Source organism: Sus scrofa, chromosome 13 (genome assembly GCF_000003025.6).
Source record: "Sus scrofa isolate TJ Tabasco breed Duroc chromosome 13, Sscrofa11.1, whole genome shotgun sequence".
Taxonomy (NCBI): domain Eukaryota; kingdom Metazoa; phylum Chordata; class Mammalia; order Artiodactyla; family Suidae; genus Sus; species Sus scrofa.
The window spans coordinates 22,968,365-22,986,913 of record NC_010455.5 but is presented as its reverse complement, the minus strand read 5'-3'; the positions used below and the strand labels follow the sequence as shown (position 1 = coordinate 22,986,913).

At 50.4% G+C, this 18,549-nt stretch overlaps 2 protein-coding genes across 3 annotated transcripts in view; one reads left to right on the top strand and one right to left on the bottom strand.

The window, feature by feature from the left end:
- Window positions 1-18,549, top strand: part of ACAA1 (acetyl-CoA acyltransferase 1) — a 55,295-nt gene that overhangs the window by 33,225 nt on the left and 3,521 nt on the right. The window contains exons 4-9 of one of the 2 annotated variants that reach the window (XM_003132103.4): window positions 9,501-11,810; window positions 12,026-12,119; window positions 13,205-13,262; window positions 15,522-15,601; window positions 15,904-15,946; window positions 18,035-18,133. In XM_003132103.4, the coding sequence (XP_003132151.1) occupies window positions 11,634-11,810; window positions 12,026-12,119; window positions 13,205-13,262; window positions 15,522-15,601; window positions 15,904-15,946; window positions 18,035-18,133 (551 nt within the window). In that variant the 5' untranslated portion in view covers window positions 9,501-11,633. Of the gene's footprint in view, window positions 1-9,500; window positions 11,811-12,025; window positions 12,120-13,204; window positions 13,263-15,521; window positions 15,602-15,903; window positions 15,947-18,034; window positions 18,134-18,549 lie in introns of those variants that run through there. The other variant, XM_021071664.1, reaches the window with a different exon arrangement.
- On the bottom strand, window positions 7,346-9,963 carry MYD88 (myeloid differentiation primary response 88). Its single transcript, NM_001099923.1, is given in 5 exon segments — window positions 7,346-7,508; window positions 7,780-7,871; window positions 8,056-8,236; window positions 8,614-8,739; window positions 9,629-9,963. Coding segments are annotated over 5 exon segments (882 nt in total). The 5' UTR covers window positions 9,957-9,963; the 3' UTR covers window positions 7,346-7,353.

The window sequence follows — 18,549 nt, the reverse complement described above, 5'->3', positions numbered from 1 at the left end:
CTGCTACCTCTTTACATACAGCACACACACCTCTTTCCCCCACTCCCCAACCATCCCCAACACCTGACGGCCACTAATCTATTCTCCATTTCTTTACTTTTGGTCATTTAGAGTGGAATTTCATCTTCGTTTATTTATAGTGTTTGGAGAATATCTGTTTGTGTAGATATTTAGGTACAATGTTTTTTTTTGTGTGTGTGTGTGTACATCTCAGTTCTGCTTATGTTGACATTACCAGTTTCAGTGAGAGACAGAAACCTTGCTTCCCTTTAAGTCCCTTTACTCTTCCCCTGTTTCTGTTTTTTGGGGTTTTTTTGTTGTTGTTGTTGTTGTTTTGTTTTTGCTCTGTAGGGCCATACCCAAGGTATAAGGAAGTTCCCAGGGTAGGGGTCGAATTGCAGCTGTAGCCATAGCCATAGCAAAACCAGATCCAAGCTGCATCTGAGACCTACATCACAGGTCATGGCAACGCTGGATCCTTAACACACTGAGCGAGGCCAGGGATCAAACCCATATCCTCATGGATACTAGCTGGGTTCTTAACCTGCTGATCCTCGACAGGAACTCCTCTCCCCGTTTTTTAACTATCTTAAATAGCTCCTCCTTACAAATTGAGAGCCACATCAAATGATATAGGAGTACTCAGGACAGGGGACACTGGACTGGACCTGACGTGCTTTGATCTTTTTAGGAAAGAGGAAATAAAGGGGACCAGAGTCCCTCCTCCCAGCCAGCTGTCACTTCATTTCTCCCTTTTGTTTGTGCTCTTGCTTGCAGTAGAAATTACCACAGTGCTCATCAACTTCCCTAATCTGTCCTGCACACAACCGTTAATCCTTTGCTTAAACATCAGATGTAATTTAGAAAACGCAAGAGAAGGAAAACATATTGAATTAAATTATTTCCACTCCTTTGTCCTTCCTTCTTGATACTCCACTTTTCTTTTCCAGTCATTTACTTTCTGCTTCAAAACTTCTGATAGCTATTTTTTTAAGGGCAAGACTGCTGTTGACAAATTCTCACAATTTTTCTTCATCTGTGAATATCTTGATTTTCTCTTCATTCCTGATTTTCTCTACATATGGGATTTTGAGTTAAGTTGTTTCTTTCAGCATTTGAAAAATGTTGTGCCGTTTCTTTTGACTTCCATGACTTCTGATAGGAAGTGTGGCATCATTCAATTTTTTTTTTCTATTATAGGGAAGTTGTCATTTCTCTCTGGCTGCTTTCAAGATTTTTCCATTGTCATTAGTTTTCAGAAGTTTGACCATGATGTGTCTTGGCATGAATTTCTTTAGGGTACCCTGATTGGGATTTTATCAGCTTCTTGAATATGTAGTTTATGTCTATGACGTATTTGGGAAATTTACAACCTTATTTATTTGAGTGTTTATTAAGCTCCACTTTGTTCTTCCTGTACTTTTGGGACCCGAGTGACACAAATAGTAGATCTTTTCTTAAAGTCCCCCAAGTTCCCTTTCTTTTTCAGTCTCTTCTTTCTGTTTTTAAGATTGGGTGATTTCTATTATTCTTTCATGAAGTTCATTTTACTATAGACTCCATCCAGTGAGGGTTTTTTCTTTTTTCTTTTCTTTTTCTTTCCTTTTTTTTTTACTTTTTTACTTTTTAGGGCTGTGTCTGCACATATGGAAGTTCGCAGGCTAAGAGTCAAATCTGAGCTATAGCTGCTGGCCTATGCCACAGCCACAGCAATGCCAGATCTGAGCCTTGGTGACCTACACCACAGCTCACAGCAATGCTGGATCCTTAACCCACTGAGCGAAGCCAGGGATCGTACCTGCATTCTCATGGATACTATTTGGGCTCATTATCGCTGAGCCACAACAGGAACTTCCTCCAGTGAGATTTTTATTTCAGACTTTTTTTCAGTTTTAAAATTTCAATTTAGGAGTTCCCGTTGTGGCTCGGTGATTAACGAATCTGACTAGGAACCATGAGGTTGCAGGTTTGATCCCTGGCCTTGCTCAGTGGGTTAAGATCCAGCATTACCATGAGCTGTGCTGTAAGTCACAGACTCTGCTGGGATCTGGCATTGCTGTGGCTGTGATATAGGCTGGTGGCTGCAGCTCCGATTCGATCCCTAGCCTGGGAACCTCCATATGCCGCAGGTGCAGCCCTAGAAAAGACAAAAAACTAAAAAATAAAAATAATAAAAAATAAAATTTCAATTTAGGCTGTCCCCATTTGGGCTCAGTGGAAACGAATCTGAACAATATCCATGAGGATATAAGTTCGATCCCTTGCTTTGCTCACTGGATCATGGATCTGGCCTTCCCCTGAGCTGTTGTGTAGGTCGCAGACTGGGCTTGGATCCCAAGTTGCTGTGGCTGTGGTGTAGGCTGGCAGCTATAGCTCATATTTGACCCCTAGCCTGGGAACTTCCATATGCTACAAGTGCAGCCCTAAAAAGGAAAAAAAAAAATCCAATTTAATTCCTCTTTGCTTGAGACTCTTTTAATTTGTTTGAAGTGTGTCTGAAATTGCTCACTGGAGCATTTTTACACTGGCTGCTTTAAAAATCTTTGTCAGGTAATTTCAATATCTGTGTCCTTTTGGTGTGAGCATCTGTTGATTATCTTTTCTTACTCAAGCTGAGATTTTCCTGGTGAGATTCAGGGTGAGATTTTTGATATAAAGAGTGATTTTCAATTCTGGACATTTCACTCTGGATCTTTTTTTTCTTTTTCTTTTCTTTTTTAGGGCCATATCTGCAGCGTATGGAAGTTCCCAGAACCAGGGGTCCAGCTGGAGCTACAGTTGCCAGCCTACCCCACAGCCACAGCAACACCAGATTCAAGCCTCATCTGTGACTTACACTGCAGCTCACAGCAATGCCGGTCCTAACCCACTGAGAGAGGGCAAGGGATCAAACCCACATCATCAAGCATACTAGTCATATTCTTAACCCGCTGAGCCACAATGGAAACTCCATTCTTGCTTCCTTTGTCATAGATTAGTTGACCGTAGGTGTGTGGGGACCTGCTGTACAGATCAGAGAACTCTACCCAATATTCTATGATAATCTATGCGGGCAAAGAATCTGAAAGATAATGGATTTGTGTGTGTATATATATGCCTGAATCTCTTCTGTTATACAGCAGAAATTATCACAGCATTGTCAATCAACTATACTTCAATGCAACGTTTTAAAAATTTTCAAAAAGGAGTTCCCATTGTGGCTCAGTGGGTTAAGAACCCAACTCAGATCCATGAGGACCCTGGCTTCTCTCAGTGGGTTAAGGATTCGGCATTGCCGTGAGCTGCGGTGTAGGTTGCAGATGCAGCTTGGATCTCACATTCCCTTGGCTGTGGTGTAGGCCAGCAACTGGAGCTCTGATTCAGCCCCTAGCTTGGGGATTTCCATATGCCTCAGGTGCAGACCTTAAAGAAAAAAAAAAAAAGAAAAAAAAAAAAAAAAAGGGAAAAAAAAAGAATTTGGCTGTTCTAGATACTTTTTATAAGTAGAATTATACAGCATTTGTCTTTTTGTAGATGACTGATTTCACTTAGCATAATGTCCTCAAGGTTCATCCATATTGTAGCCCATGTTAGAATTTAATTTCTTTTCAGGATGAACACTATTCTATCATATGTATATACTGCATTTTGTTTACCTATTTATCTGTCAAGGGATTCTTAAGTTGCTTACATGTTTTTGGCTGCAATTCATACATGTTATGAATACTGCTGCTCCAAATAAGGGTGTACAAATACCTCTTTGAGACCTTGCTTTCATTTCTTTTGGGTTTTACCCAGACGTGGCATTGCTAGATTATATGGTATTTTTATTTTTATTTTTTAGAGAATTTTCTATATTACAGCACCGTACCATTTTATATCCATCAATAATGCACAAAGGTTCCAATTTTTCCACATCCTCATCAAAAGTTATTTTCTGGATTTTTTGATATTAGCCATCCTAATGGGTACGAAATGCTATCTCATCATGGTTTTGATTTGCATTTCCCTAATGGTTAGTATCATTATAGATACAGAGCATCTTACATGTACTTTTCAGTTATTTGCATATCTTCTTTAGAGAGATGACTATTCAAGTCCCTTGTCCATTTTTAAGTTAGGTTGTGTATATATTGTTGTTAAGTTGTAAGAGTTCTCACTTATTCTGGATATTGATCTCTATCAGATATATGACCCCAAAATGTCTTTTTATAATTGATGTGTTTGAACCAGGGTCTAACATAGTCACACTGTATTAGTATATTTTATTGTTTAATCTGGAGGAAATCCCTCTTCCTGTTTCTTTCCCTTGCCCTTGACTTGTGGTAGAGTCTAAGCTCATTGTCATGTAGATCTGTATTTTTGTATTTTACCTTTGCTGCTGTCCTCCAAAACTTCCTGCTTTTGCCTTGGATATTTTCAGCAGTGAATTTTCCCTATTGGGAAAAGAGGGTTTCTCTATCAAAATTCCTAGGAGGCTAAACTAGAGGTGAGAAGAGGAAGCTTTCTTAATATCTGGGGCCCTGCTTATGGGGAGGTAGGCGCTGGAGGGAGGTGAGAGGGGTGTGAGGATCCAATGGGGGTGGTGAGGTGAGTGCATTAGGTCACCATCCTGACCTGAGAGAACAGGATCTTTCCTTGTGACATGGCCAGTGGTACCCAGAGGCCCCTCGCCATGACCAGGAACAGATCCAAAGACTTTCCCCTGCAGCCTTGGGGGCACAGGCAGGCCCTGGGAGTCCTGTCCTTACGACGCTGAGGCTTTGTTACCCAGGGGACACTGGAGAGGAAAGTCTGGCCTCAGGGATACCCTAGGACTCCTGAGGGCATGGGGTAAGGCTCAGAAGCCTCTGGCATCCGGGAGGCTCAGGGTCTAGGACATGGTAACAGAGACACAACCAAGGGAAAAGCTGTGGTACTGGTAATATCTGGGTGCTCTAAAAGATCACTAGAGTTATCTCTGGGTTTAGGACTATGATTTTTTTCCTTTATGTTTTCCAAACTTTCTCAAGTGAACTGTAAAAGAGTGGTACATTCTATTAAAAATAGGTCAGCACCTTTAGGATTAACATAGATATGCCCAAGGATATGGCCATCATTGGTAATAACTGAGTTCTCCAGAGACCTGCGAGCTGAAATGGGGATTCTCCAGACTCTCCTTGGAGCCTGGAAGAGCAGCCCCTTCCCACTGGCTCAGCCAGGACTCAAGAGTGTGGCACAATCCATGGCCAACTAAGCTTGGCAGAGCTCATCAGTGTCCCCAGCATTGGGAGCTCAGGCTGTGTTTTTTTTGTTTGTTTTTTTTTTAAGGGCTACACTCACGGCATATAGAAGTTTCCAGGCTAGGGGTCGAATCTGAGCTGTAGCTGCTGGGCTACACCACAGCCACAGCAACAAGGGACCTGAGCCGCATCTACAACCTATACCACAGCTCACAGCAATGCCGGATCCTTAACCCACTGAGCGAGGCCAGGGATCCAACCTGCGTCTTCATGGATACTAGTTGGGCTCATTACTGCTAAGCCACAGTGGGAACTCCCTGAGGCTGCTATTTCTAATTCTGCCTGCAGCCCTGCTAAGTTTGGGTCCTGTGAGGAGAAGGCCCGGCCTGCAGGAATTCCCTGCAAACCCACTGGGAACTACCCAAGGGGCCAGTTTCTCGTACCCAGGAGAGCCTTATCCCAGGTTACTGCTTCCAAACTCCATCCAGACAAAATGAAAACTGCTGATCCCAAAGTATAGAACTCTTTATTATAAACCTAGGGTACAGAAGGGGAGGTTACCAACAGAGGCATTTCTCAGCTCTCTTTAAAATTCTCCCAAAGAATACAAACCAGGTATGAAAAATACTTTCTTCAAATTGTTTTAAAATACTCTCCAATATCAACGTGGGGATAGGTGCCTGGCAGCTAAGTGCTTCATCAAGATCAGGCAGAGAGGGCCCTCCCGTCCCTCCTGAGACCTCGAGGTAAGGTGCTTTGCCCTACTCCTTGCTGGAGGTGAACAGAATGCCATTTCCTAGTAGATTTAGGGTCCTGAGTTCTATCCTGGGACAGAGACCCAAGACCATGACATTTCCTTCTCGAAGGAGAGTTCTAGGGAAACATACAAATCCCCCAGGGAGGGAAAATAGCTGTTGTCGCTAACTGGCTATGTGAATTCAAGCACCTCTTTCCTCACTCTCTGCTCCACTGAACGTGTAAATGCTGGCATTTCCAGAGTCTGGTTACGATGAAGAGGGAAAAAGAGAAAAAGAATACAAGCGTGTCCCATCTTTGTCCAGGGTTAAGCCCCCTCTCTGGTGGGACTGTCCCATCCAGCCGTATCCAGAAGCTGAACCCAGGGAAATGTGTGCATGAAGATGCCTGTATGTGTGTGCATGAAGGTGGGTGTGCACCTGTATAAGCGTCTCTGCGTGTGAGCTTGTATGTGTCCGTGTGTCCACAGGCTTTGGGGCAGGAGGCTCTTGTGTGGTCACTGTAAACTAGTCCCAGAAAACAACTTCGTAAGGCAGTTAATACAGAATATTGGTTGGAATGTTCTCTCTGGGCGGTCCAAAGAGGAAGGCTACCTGCTCATTCTGCCATGGTGAGCTGATGGAGATGTCAGAAGTTGGGAATCCCATCTCATGCAGGGCAGAGCTGAGCATGGGACCACAGGCACTTGACACAAATGAAAAGCAGTCCCAGACGCTCAGGCCAGTCTCTTGGGGACTTAGCACACTGGAGGTGGGCAGAGGCTGGGTGGAATCAAAGAGGCAGATGAGAGGTGGACCCATTGGGGAATCAGGCTTAATGCAAGATCTCCTTGTGCTGAGCCAGCCTGGTTCCCCATCTGTCCCTGGGGCAAGAGGAAGTGGGATGTGAGGTGGGGCAATGAGACCTCAAAGCATCAGCAGGCACCCTTGTGGAAGCAGCTGTCCCAGCAGTGCCATGGTTCCAGCAGTGGTCAGCATGTGCCAGGCCGCCAGCTCTCTCTCAGCCAAGATTTGTCTCCCCCAGGAGACTCAGAACAATGATTCCCTATTTCCCACAGTGCTTCGAACACAGCCACATAGTTCTCTACCGAGAAACTGAGGTCTAAGATGTGTGGATGGGTAAGAGCTGGCTCTTCTGGTCCACCTCTTAGTCCCAGCTGGCTCTGGTTTCCACTGTCCTGGCTTATAACCCAGCAAGCGGGCGTGCCACTTGCTGCTGCCTGTTCTGTTTAGGACATGAGATGTGATGTCCAGATATGTACAGTGGCTTCAGCTGGTCTGTGGAGTTGCCATGTCCAGGAATCAAGAGGCCAGTGGAGCACACACATTCCCCCTACAGCTGCAGAAGTACATGTACAGGCAGACAGATGGATGCACACCCAGGGACCCAGGGCAGTTCAGGGCAGGGATAGGGCCCTGGCAAGGCGAGTCCAGAACCAGGACTTGGTGCAGGGGTTGGTGTAGTCACAGACAGTGATGAACCGCAGGATGCTGGGGAACTCTTTCTTCATTGACTTGTACTTAACAGGGATCAGTCGTTTCTGATGGGCACCTGCAAGCCAAGGAGTGCAGAGCTGGCAGCAGGCTCTCACCCACGTGGGATGGGATCGGTCCCCAGTTCAGAGCTTAACAACAGCCCCCTTCCAACTAACCACCTCTGGCAGACACTCACCCACACAAAGGGCACTCATGTGCACACACAGAGTCATGTGTATAGAGACCTGCCGGAGTTCTTGGGGCTGCATCCATGGCCCTTGGTGAAGGAAGGCTGGCATTTTGAAACCCCACTTACTCCTCTGTGGCAAGAGCAGAGCGGAGCTTACCTGGAGAGAGGCTGAGTGCAAACTTAGTCTGGAAGTCACATTCCTTGCTTTGCAGGTAATCATCAGAGACAACCACTACCATCCGACGGCACCTACGGGAGAGTGAGCAGGCTGCAGGCACTGTGGTGACCTTGTTCAGCACACCCCCATGGGACAGCCTTTAGAGGTGTCCCCTGTTCTCAGGCTAGCCAGGGTCCAGCTGGGAGGATCTCAGCATCAGGATCCCTGGCAGGGCTTTGTACACCCACCCACTTGTCCCTTGGCCACCTAGCCAACCTCTTTTCAATGAGTTCACTAGCAATGGACCAGACGCAGGTGCCAGGCAGGACATCTCGGTCAGACACACATAACTTCAGCCGATAGTTGGTCTGTTCCAGCTGCCGGATCATCTCCTGCACAAACTGGATATCGCTGGGGCAGTAGCAGATGAAGGCATCAAAATGCTCAGGCATTTGCCCTGGGTGCAGAGCACAAGGGTTATGGTCAGAGCTCTACAGGATGGCTGGGGAGGAACCCAGTCAGGTGCCCCAAGACTAAGCACCCCTGGTCCCAGACCCTACACAATTCTGAGATGACACTATTCAGAGAAAGGGTCTTTCCTAGGAGAGGAAAGATGAGCACCCTACCCCCACCCCCCAGCTAAGCCCTAGGCTGACCATGAGACAGATACATCATATGAAACTGTCATGCCAAACCCAGAGATAAGACTACTACTCTTCCTGTTTCTTAGGAAAATAAAGCTCAGAGAGATTAAGTGTCTTGCCCAAAGTGCCACATCCATGCTCTTAACACCGCAGTGTCCTGTGGCCTAGGAAGGAAGTACTGGGCACTTACCCAGGGGGTCATCTCGAATGGTGATGCCTGACATCCAAGGGATGCTGCTATCTACAGAGTCCACCTGTAAAGGCTTCTCAGCTGCCTCCTGCTGCTGCTTCAGAATATACTTTCGGCAGTCCTCTTCTGTGAGGAAGAGACAAAGTGTGGCCAGCTCCCCAGAGGTACTCCGTGCCTCTTCCACAGTCCAGACCCAGCCCCTGTCCCACCTCCCAGGTCATGTTGGCTCCGGGGCTTCTCCAGCCCATTGGTGCCATCCAGAGTTTAACAGCTCTGAAAAGGTGAGCTCCCACCTGTCTCTGGCCATTGTAAAGGGATGTCAGTGGTGTTCTGGCTGTGATGGAAGACATTAAGTTCAGGCTTGTGTGTCTCTCTCTCTTTGCCCCCCTGACTCCCACTTCCTAGGTAGGGCTCCTGAGAATAGAATCCACAATCTGCTTCTTTTAGGATCCACAGCTGATGTGAGCAGGGCATATAAGAACTCAGGAGACTGGTGGTTTATGTGCAGCTAGGGCAGTGGCCCCAACCAAGCAAGGTGTGCCCATCTATGGGCCACTGTCCCCATGCCTGTGCAGATACGTGTCAGCAAGTAGCGGAAAAGGATGCATTTTCTAGGAACCTGAGGTTTCCAAGATTGTCAGCTTTCAGTCCCTTATCTGCCCTGCTGCTCTACTTGAAGCAGTCCCAAGTCCCCTACAGAGGATCCCAATTCTGATTCCTGGACCTGCTTGAAAGCCTTTGCCTGAGCTGTTTCCTTCCTTCTCTGCCTTTCCAGGCCTTCACCTCCTTTCTCTAGCCCCTATCATACCCGGCTATTGAAAGAGGGAACTGGTTCTGCGCGGTTCCCCCATACATGCTGCCTCCAGTGTCTCCCTCTTTACCCCTAGATTACCACCACCCTCCACCCCAGGCGGGAAAGGAGGGATGGATGCTGAGGCGAGTGAAGGTCAGCGCCTTCACACACCCCCACCCCCACCCTGGCAACTTGGATATGCGGCGAAGAGAACGTCCTCACCAATGCTGGGCCCCAGTTCCACCAGCACGTCGTCGCGGCCCAGCTTGGCAAGCAGCTCGAGCAGGCGGCCCACCGAGGCGCCAGGGCGTCCTTGCCAGTCGTCCAGCAGGCTGCGCGTGGGGTCGGGATGCGTCTCCAGCCGCCGGATCTCCAGGTACTCGAAGTTCATCTCCTCCGCCAGCCCAGTCCAGTCCGCAGCCACCTGCGTCCGCACGTTTAGGAAGAGCGACAGGCGGTGCCGCACTCGCACATTGAGCGCTGCCAGAGGCAGGGAGGACATGGAGGGGGTGGGGGGCGCGGACTCCGCTCCGGAGCCTCCTTCAGCCATGGCGGGCCGCCGGGGAGCCTCCGCGCTGTCGAGTCGCCTTGTGGGCCTGTGCTTCCTCCTTCCCATAAAGCCACCCCGCCCTCCTGGTCCCGCCCCGCCTGTTTCTCTTTCCGAGAAGCGCCACCCTGCCCTACAATCTGGAGCCCAGCAGATGTGTGGAGGTGGGGGACGCCCCGTCTCAGCTCTCAGGATCTCGGGGGACGGGGGTTGTGGAGCCTGGGAACCTGCCTTTTGAGGTCCGTGAAGCTGTCTTTCCTCCTGTCTTCAAGGGTCTGTTACGGCGGTGGGACGACGACCCTCCTTGGAGGGTTATAGGAAACAGGGACCTTGCCCTTTGCGTTCTGGTGGAATTACAACCTTTCCATTGGGGATCTGAGGGGTTCATACGGTCCTGCCCTCCAGAATGGTGGGGAAGGGGCAAGGGGACAGGCATCGGCTCTGCCGTCTCCCAAACACCAAATTTTGGTGGAACACGCAATCCTGCCTCTAAGACCACGGGGAAATCCTCGGCTGTGCACTCAGAGGTGGAGGTGGGAAAAGGCATACTGCCTTCTGGAGCCTGAGGACCCTTGAAAAGTGGGGGTCTCATCCTCCGTGATTGGGATAACAGGACACACTGGCCTTCCGCGTCGAAGAGAACCCCGGTACTACCCTCTGGGGTATGGGAAAACACATTTCCGCTGAGAGTCAAGCAGGCACCTGGCCTTGCTCTTCAGGAGGCAGGGAACGCCGTCCTGATCTGGGGAGTTTTGATTCATTCGCTCATTCGATAGGTATTTAGTGATCACCTGTTAAGTGTCAAGTATATTGCAGGCACCCTGGATACAGAGTCTTTCCCTGCCTTAGAGACCCCAGCCTAGTGGCGGAGGTGGGCACTAATCAAACCATCCCCAATGACTGTAAAATTGTTATTTAAAAAAAAGTATGAGGCCCTTTCTCCAGATAGGGAGCCTGTCTCATCTCGGCACCTTTATACGATCCGTTCTCCTACCGTCCCAGAGTTCCCAGTTCCTCTCGAAAGATTTCCCAGGAGAGCACAAGCTCGTCTGGGTTGGCTCTGGGCGGTCTCGGAATTATTTAGGTCCCCCAGCTTGGGGGAGACTGAAGAGAAAGTTAGGAAAGGGTAAGAGCGCCGAGCCAGAAGCTGTAGGCGGCGCTTCTGACAGGCCCGCCTTCTGTTTGGCGGCGGGCAGTGGGCAGGGTTGTAGGGAAAGGAAATCCTGGCAGTGGCGAAGTTTGGTTCAAGACACGGAAGGAACTTCTGGAGACCCGCCTCGGGTAGGCGGAGCTGCAAGCGGAAAGGTTTCGGAGCTGCAAGCGGTAAGGTTTCCGAACTGCATTTCTGGGCGGGGCTTCAGGAAAGTTCACCTACCGGCTCGCAGCTGCAGGCTCCTGTAGGCGGGCTTTGAGTGGAAAGATCCTCTTGGGTCCAGCTTTAGGAGGTTTGATTTGCGGCTGGGGGCGGGACCTCAGGCAAATTCGTCTTCTGGTTGGCTGGGGCGAGACTCTTTAGAGGGAAGGGCCTGTTAGACGCACGGAGCCGTGGGCGGGGCTTAGGAGCCGTGGGCGGGGTTTAGGACCCGGTGGACTTAAGTGTAGTTCCTGCGCGGGTGGTGGTCTATTGGCTTCGGTCTTCAGTGGTCTGCTGGCTGAAGATTTACCCCGCCGAGTTACGCGATGTGGAGGCTGCAGGTTGTGCTGGGCCACTTGAAGGCCCAGCCCACTTCGGATTTGGCGCCGGCGCCGCAGGCCGAACCTTGTAGCAGCAGCCATCCTCTGGCGTCGGCGGAGGACATAGTGGTGGTGCACGGACGGCGCACAGCCATTGGCCGATCCGGCCGCGGCGGCTTCAAGGTGAGGCCCCTGGCCCGGGGCGCTGGGTGTGAGACGGATGCCCAGGGAGGGCTGGGGTCTTGGTTCCTCTGTTCGGTTTCCCTCGGCGTCGGTAGGGTCTCCGCGCTCGAGCTGCGACCGCTCTCTCTGGGGTGCGACTTGGAGAGCGAGGGTTCCCGGGAATCCCGAGCTCCGCCGCCAGCGGGGGATTATCTCGGCCGCGCTTCTCGCTGCAGGACACCACCCCTGACGAGCTTCTCTCTGCAGTCATGACCGCGGTTCTCCAGGATGTCAAGCTGAGCCCAGCCCAGCTAGGGGATATCTGCGTGGGTGAGCACACTAATCCGGGCCTTGTGCTCGGGCTTCGCCTTCCCAACCCGCCAAACCCCTCCTCAAACATTGCTCCACCTGCCAGGTGTTTTCCCTGAGGGGAATGTCACAGATTCGAAGCAGCTGAATTTAATCATCTTTTTAGGTCTTCCGCCCTCTACTCCTGCCTCCGGTACCTTGTGCATATTTAGTACGGTATAAAGGAGGGGTGTCAGGTGATAGACATTTCAACGCCAAGAGTCTTGGCACAGGGGTTTGAGAACACCCTAGGAGACACAGAGACCAGGGTTTTCTATTCCTTCACTGGTTAAGGACGTCCTGTCTATGCAGAACAGAGGGAGCGTCAAAAACCATCTGGTCCAGGAGTTTCCTGGTGGCTGAGAGGGTTAAGGATCCGGCGTTGTCACTACATTGGCTCATGTCACTGCTATGGCACGGGTGCATCCCTAGCTGGGGAGCTTCTACGTACCACTGGCAGGGCCAAGACAAAGCAGAAAACAAAAAAATCGAGTCCAGCTTCTGACCTACAGATGGAGAAACTGAGGCCTGGGGAATTTTCAGCAGCGCTTAGACCTGAATCCAGTGCCTCTTGACCTTCAGTCCTTTCCCCACCTCTGCTGCTCCAGCCTGGAAACATAACATTATATAGTGAGAGCCTCATCATATAGATGCCACCCCTAGGTCAGGAATGATTGTTTCACCCCTGGAGTGCCAGCAGGGCTTGGTGGAGGACACTCAGGGTGTGCATTTTCAGAAATATTTTCCTGACAGACAGGACTACTTCCTTAGACTTCAAGCTTTGCACTTCATTCTTCTTTCCATGCTACCTTTAAATATAGGTGCCATGCCCAGTGTGTGCTGGTTTGGAAAAGCAGGGTGCATAGGAAAGGGAGTTTGGGCCTCTCAGGAATTGGATCTAGTGTATGGCCAGGACAAGCTGCTGGATAGCTGGCTCCCCTTCCTCCAGACCTTGAAATTCCAGTGTTTCTGGAAAAAGATCTGGAATGCCCCTTCTCTGGTGATCACAGCTGTACCTTAATGGCCAGAGCACTGCCTGGCACTGAATAGAGGTTTGTTGTCCACAGGAAATGTGCTTCAGCCCGGGGCTGGAGCAGTCATGGCCCGAATCGCCCAGTTTCTGAGGTAAACTTTTCTAGTTCTAGCTCTGGATTGGCCTTTCAGACTTATGTGTGGGTTTATGCTGCAGGGGACTCAGCCTGTTGGTGGGAGAAGATTGGGGTTGGGCATCAGACCTGGACGTAACGGGGCTCCTCAGTGCCCTGCTTTCAAGAACACTACCTTTCCCCTACTTTGAATGGAGGGCTTGTTACCCAACGCTGAACCAGAACAAGCAGGAGCAGAGCAAAAGTCCTCTGTGGCCTGATTCCCCGCCCCCCTCCCCCCAGTCAGCTTGTTTTGGCTTTTGTATGAACTTTGTCCTCTTGAGCTTTTTAGACACTATTTGGACAAGCTGGGACCTGAAAAGCATAGCCCATCAGCTGAGACTTGGGGATAGGGCGGAACCCCAGGATGAGGGATAGTCCAGGGGGCCCTGATGAATTGCCTTTTACCACTTGCTGTTCTGAGACAGGGGAAGACATTTACATGATTTTCACATGTAGATTTAAGAACCACTTAGCTTTGTTTTCCTAGCTGTGTGAAGAAGTAGTAAGAGGAACCTTAACCAGTGAAGGAATAGGAAAACTGACAGAACTGGGAGAAACTTGGAGAGACTCAGACTGCTTAGGCTGGAGTTCACAGAATCCCACCATCTGGCTCCAGTCTTAACCTTCCAGCTGCATCCTCTTTCAGCCAGCCCGTCAGCTGCTTTCTGCCCTAGGCTGGTCATTCTCTCCCCTTGCAGTGCTGTCCCTACCTCCTCTCTCTGTCCTAGTTAAATCCTGCCCACACTTTCACCATTTGGAGGGCAGGGGTGGCGTGCAGCATATGGAGTTCCTGGGTCAGGGATCAGATCAGATCCCCAGTTGCAACCTACACCACAGCTGAGGCAATGCTTAATCCACTGTGCCTGGCTGGGGATTGAACTGGGCTGGGGATTGAACCTGTGTCTCAGTGCCCCAGAGACACCACTGATCCCGTTATGCCACACTGGGAATTCCCAATTTCACCATTTTGACCTGAATTCCGCAAGCTTCTGGACTTAAAATGAGGGCCCACTTTCCAGTAGCTGGCTATGTGCTTCCTTTTGTTTTTCCTCTTTTTTGTGGGGGGAGGGCACGGTGTGGCTTGATGTGGGATCTTACTTCCCAGACTAGGGATTGAACCTGGGCTGCTGCAGTGAAGGTGTGGCTTGATGTGGGATCTTACTTCCCAGACTAGGGATTGAACCTGGGCTGCTGCAGTGAAGGCACTGAGTCCTAACCCCTAGACTACTAGGGAACTCCCATGGCCATGTGCTTCCTTGTGATGTGCTTTGCCGTCTTGCTCTGTTATTGTAGTCTCTGCTAGTTGATTCACTTTCTCTGTGTGGTCAGGCATCTCTGGAGCACTGTATTAGAAGCATGCCAGCATCGTTTGGGTGGTGCCTCATACTGAGTAGGTATTTAGTGAACACTTGGTGGATTGGATGAAGGGGTGGTAACTAGGTATGGGGAATTAGGGGACCCTAGGCTTCAGGGGCTTAGAAATCTATATACCAGAGAGGGTCTCAGTAAAGCCTGGCCTGAGTATTAGCCTAGGAATTGCCAACCCTGGCTGCATGTCTGAATCACCAGAGTACTTTCACCCCTGAGGTTCTGGGGATTTTTCCAGGGCTTTGTACCTTTGGCCAGTGCAGGTTACATTGGCAGGAACAGCCCCACTAGCATCCAGGGCTGGAACCAGTGTGAAAGCCTGGGGGGACCCACCAGAAGAAGAGATGTTAAAATACTTGGTGCCCATTGGGGTTCTTTGTCCAGCTGAGAACAGACTTTCCAGAGAGAATGGGAACATAAGAGGACATATGTTCACTAGTGAGGCTGGGGAGTGGGAATGGTTTCTGGCCTTATCCTTTAGATATTTCTTGTGCTCTGGTTCTCTGTCCCAGCAACAGGCCCACTTTGCTGTTCTTTGGGGGAAATAGAGATGGATAGTTTTCCTTTTTGACTCTTCAGAGGAAGAGAGAGGAGGTTTCTCTGTGGCCCACCCGGGCTTTTCTTGCCTTTGGGCTGTGCTTGGCCTTGGTTGGGGAGAATCACAGGCTGGGAGGGCGTGTGCTTGCAGAGTTGGGATTTGCCTGGTGTGGATCAGGCCTGGAATGGGGGTGGGGCTGCTAGATTTGTTCCCCTGGTCTTTCTGCCCCCCTGATGGGGCAGTCTTATTGGCCAGGAGCACAGGCCTGCTTTCCCTGAAAGCCTGGCAGGTGAGAGGGGGCTAACTCTGTGGTCTCACTTTCTATTTCAGTGACATCCCAGAGACTGTGCCTTTGTCCACTGTCAATAGACAGTGTTCGTCGGGGCTCCAGGCAGTGGCCAACATAGCTGGTAAGTTGTGACTGGGTGGGCTGAGTTGTGATGGCCACTGACCTTGGTCCTGGCTCTGTGGGTTTGGATCAGCAGAGTCATCGTCTGCTGGGTGAGCAGTAAGGATTTCTGAGAGGACCATAAGCACAGAAAGAGGGGAGCAGAGCCTCTCACCACAGTCCCCAGCCTTCTCTGGGCAGTCCTGGGTCTTCCATCTCAGGCTGGGGCTGAGTTCTACTTAGAGACCAGGTGGGGAAAAGGCTCCCCTGTTTCCAGGACAGATGAACTCTGGGAAGGATGTTTATGGAATGCTTTTGTTGCAGGTGGCATCAGAAATGGGTCTTATGACATTGGCATGGCTTGTGGGTAAGAATTTCTTTCTGCCAGAACTTATTAACCAACTTATAACAGTGAAACTAATTTTCATCTCCTGGGTTCTCAGAGGCCAGGATTTCAGGATTCTCCCCTGGCTGTTTCAGGGGGTTTGGCTCGGGGTGGTTCCTACAAATTCCACTCAGAAGCAACCTCCAGTTCTGACTTCTCAGGACTGCTCACCTCTCTCAGCACCATTGAGGAGAGGAACTTGGCATTGAAGAGCCTTCTCCCTGGGAAATGTGTCAGGCTCGAAATGTGGGCAAGCATTTTGAGAAAAGCCAGCACTTGGGTTTCTTTCTGGGGCCCTGTTGATTCATGATCCGCTGCTAAGAGAGAAATAGAAGTTTTGGTTCCCTAAAGCCAGGGACAGCTGCCTCTTACGGAACTAGTCTCTTCGTTTTATCAGGCTGTCTGTCCCCTACCCTGACCAAGGTGGAAACTTCTGCCTACTGGGTTCTGAGGAACGTGGTAAGATCTGTGGTGGTTTGGTCACTGTCAGCTGTGACTCCATCTTTGGTCTCAGCATGTGGAGCTGCAGTGGTACTGGGTGTGCCTCCAGGGAGAAAGGGGCATCTGATGCTAGGGGCTGAAGCCAGGGCACTGGTGGGCTGGGGGAGGCCAGCAGCCCTGGGATTCTAACATGCTCCATCACCTCTCAGTTCTTCTTCTTAGTGTTGCTTGATGGGAGCCCTACTGGGCCATCTCAGAGCTGTGCCAGTTGCATTTGCTCTAGTGCCCTGTGTCTGCAGTTGAAGCTAAGCCCAAAGAGCATACCACAGGGACTTTGGCCAGGCAAAGGCCATGTCCAGGCTGCCCTCTGGTTTCGCTCACGTCCCTCTGTCTTACTAGAGGAGGGAAGGGGGTGTGGGTAACCTGAGGAGAAAGCTGGAGCCTGTGTGAGTTTCCTAGAGGAGATCTGAGTCCCCAAGAAGGTTGATGACCGTGCTACTAGGGTATTAAGAGTCTGGGCCAGGGAGTTCCCCTGGTGGCACAGCAGAAATGAATTTGACTAGGAGTCATGAGGTTGTGGATTTGATCCCTGGCCTCGATCAGTGGGTTAAGGATCTGGCGTTACCGTGAGCTATGGTGTAGGTCGCAGATGCAGCTCGGATCTGGCGTGGCTGTGGCGTAGGCCAGCAGCTATAGCTCCAATTAGATCCCTAGCCTGAGAACCTCGATATGCCATGGGTGCAGCCCTAAATAAAAAGACAAAGGAGAAAAAAAAAGTCTTGGCCAGGACTGTCCCCCATGTCACAGGCTGACTCTTCCCCATAGACTTTGGTCAGGACAAGTAGTCCAGGATCTCCTAGGTGGGAATGAGCTCTGGAGGTGGACTTCCTAAATTTGGCTCCTGGCCAAGTGACCATGAACAAGTTCACTCAGCCTCTCTGGGCCTCAGCATCCTAATCTATAAAATGGGGATAACTGGCTTCGCTCTGTTGAAGCTGATGAGAAGATAAATGGAGTAGTAATGACAACTAACACTCTAGGGCATATGTCATATGACACTGTTCGAAAGTACTCTAGTCCCTGAAAAGACTTTTAAAAATAGCCCTGGGCAAATGAAATGTGTGCAGTCAAGATGATGTGTTAGCATCCTTTGAGGCCTTATGTTCTGCCACCTCCAGGAAGCCCCTTTGGACTACACTAAACTGAGATTTCGTCTTCTCTTTGGCTTGTAGCACCTTCTCATCGGTGTAGGTTAGCTTGCTCTTTGATGTGCAGCTTTTAAAATACTTGTCTCTTCTCTTTTCTGAATTTGTGGCCCCCGAGGGTAGGGCCCAGGCTTGTTAGATGTGTCCTTCACTGTGGCCAACACTGGGCCACTTCCCTTGGAGACTGCCCATGGGCTGCAGCAGCAGTTGTGTGGGAAGCAGGGCCCTGCTGAGGAATGTGGACTGTGCCCGGGGGTGGGGGTGTGGTGGAGGCGGGGCTCAGCAGCTCTGCACCCCCAGCTCTGGCTGGCCAGTGCATGCCCTGCCCCTGGGGCTCCCTGACAGCCCACTGGATTTCCAGGGATTCCCTGGCTGTTCCCTAGCACTTTCTCGGGAGTCCTACTGAAGCTTACCTCCTCCTCAGGGTGGAGTCCATGACCCTGGGGGACAGAGGGAACCCTGGAAATATTTCTTCACGCCTGGTGGAGAAGGAGAAGGCCAGAGACTGCCTGATACCCATGGGGTAAGTGCCCACCGTGTGCCTGTCCCCCTCAGCTCCCTGCCTGGCCCAGAGCAGGGCTGCGGGAACTTGGATGATCTTGTGGCCTCAAACCTTTGGGCCTGGTCTGCTCTGCAGGGACTTTGGGCATGGGACCCATCGCTGCCCTGACTTCCCTTTCCCCAGGCCTTCAGTCCATTCTATGCCTTTTTACATGTGGTGGAGCCTGTCACTCCTACCCTGAGGGGCTCAGTCACACAAGGCATAGTGGCAGCTGCACCCCAAACTCTGGAGGCCTAGAAAGTTGAGGAAGTGAGAGGCTTTTGCTCACCAGCCATGCTGAGGAGGGAACTTGGGCCCTGTCCAGGCAGCATCACAGGCACATAGCATTTGCAGAGCAGCTGAGATCCGCAGCCAGTGTCCCTGAGCTGCCCCCGCCC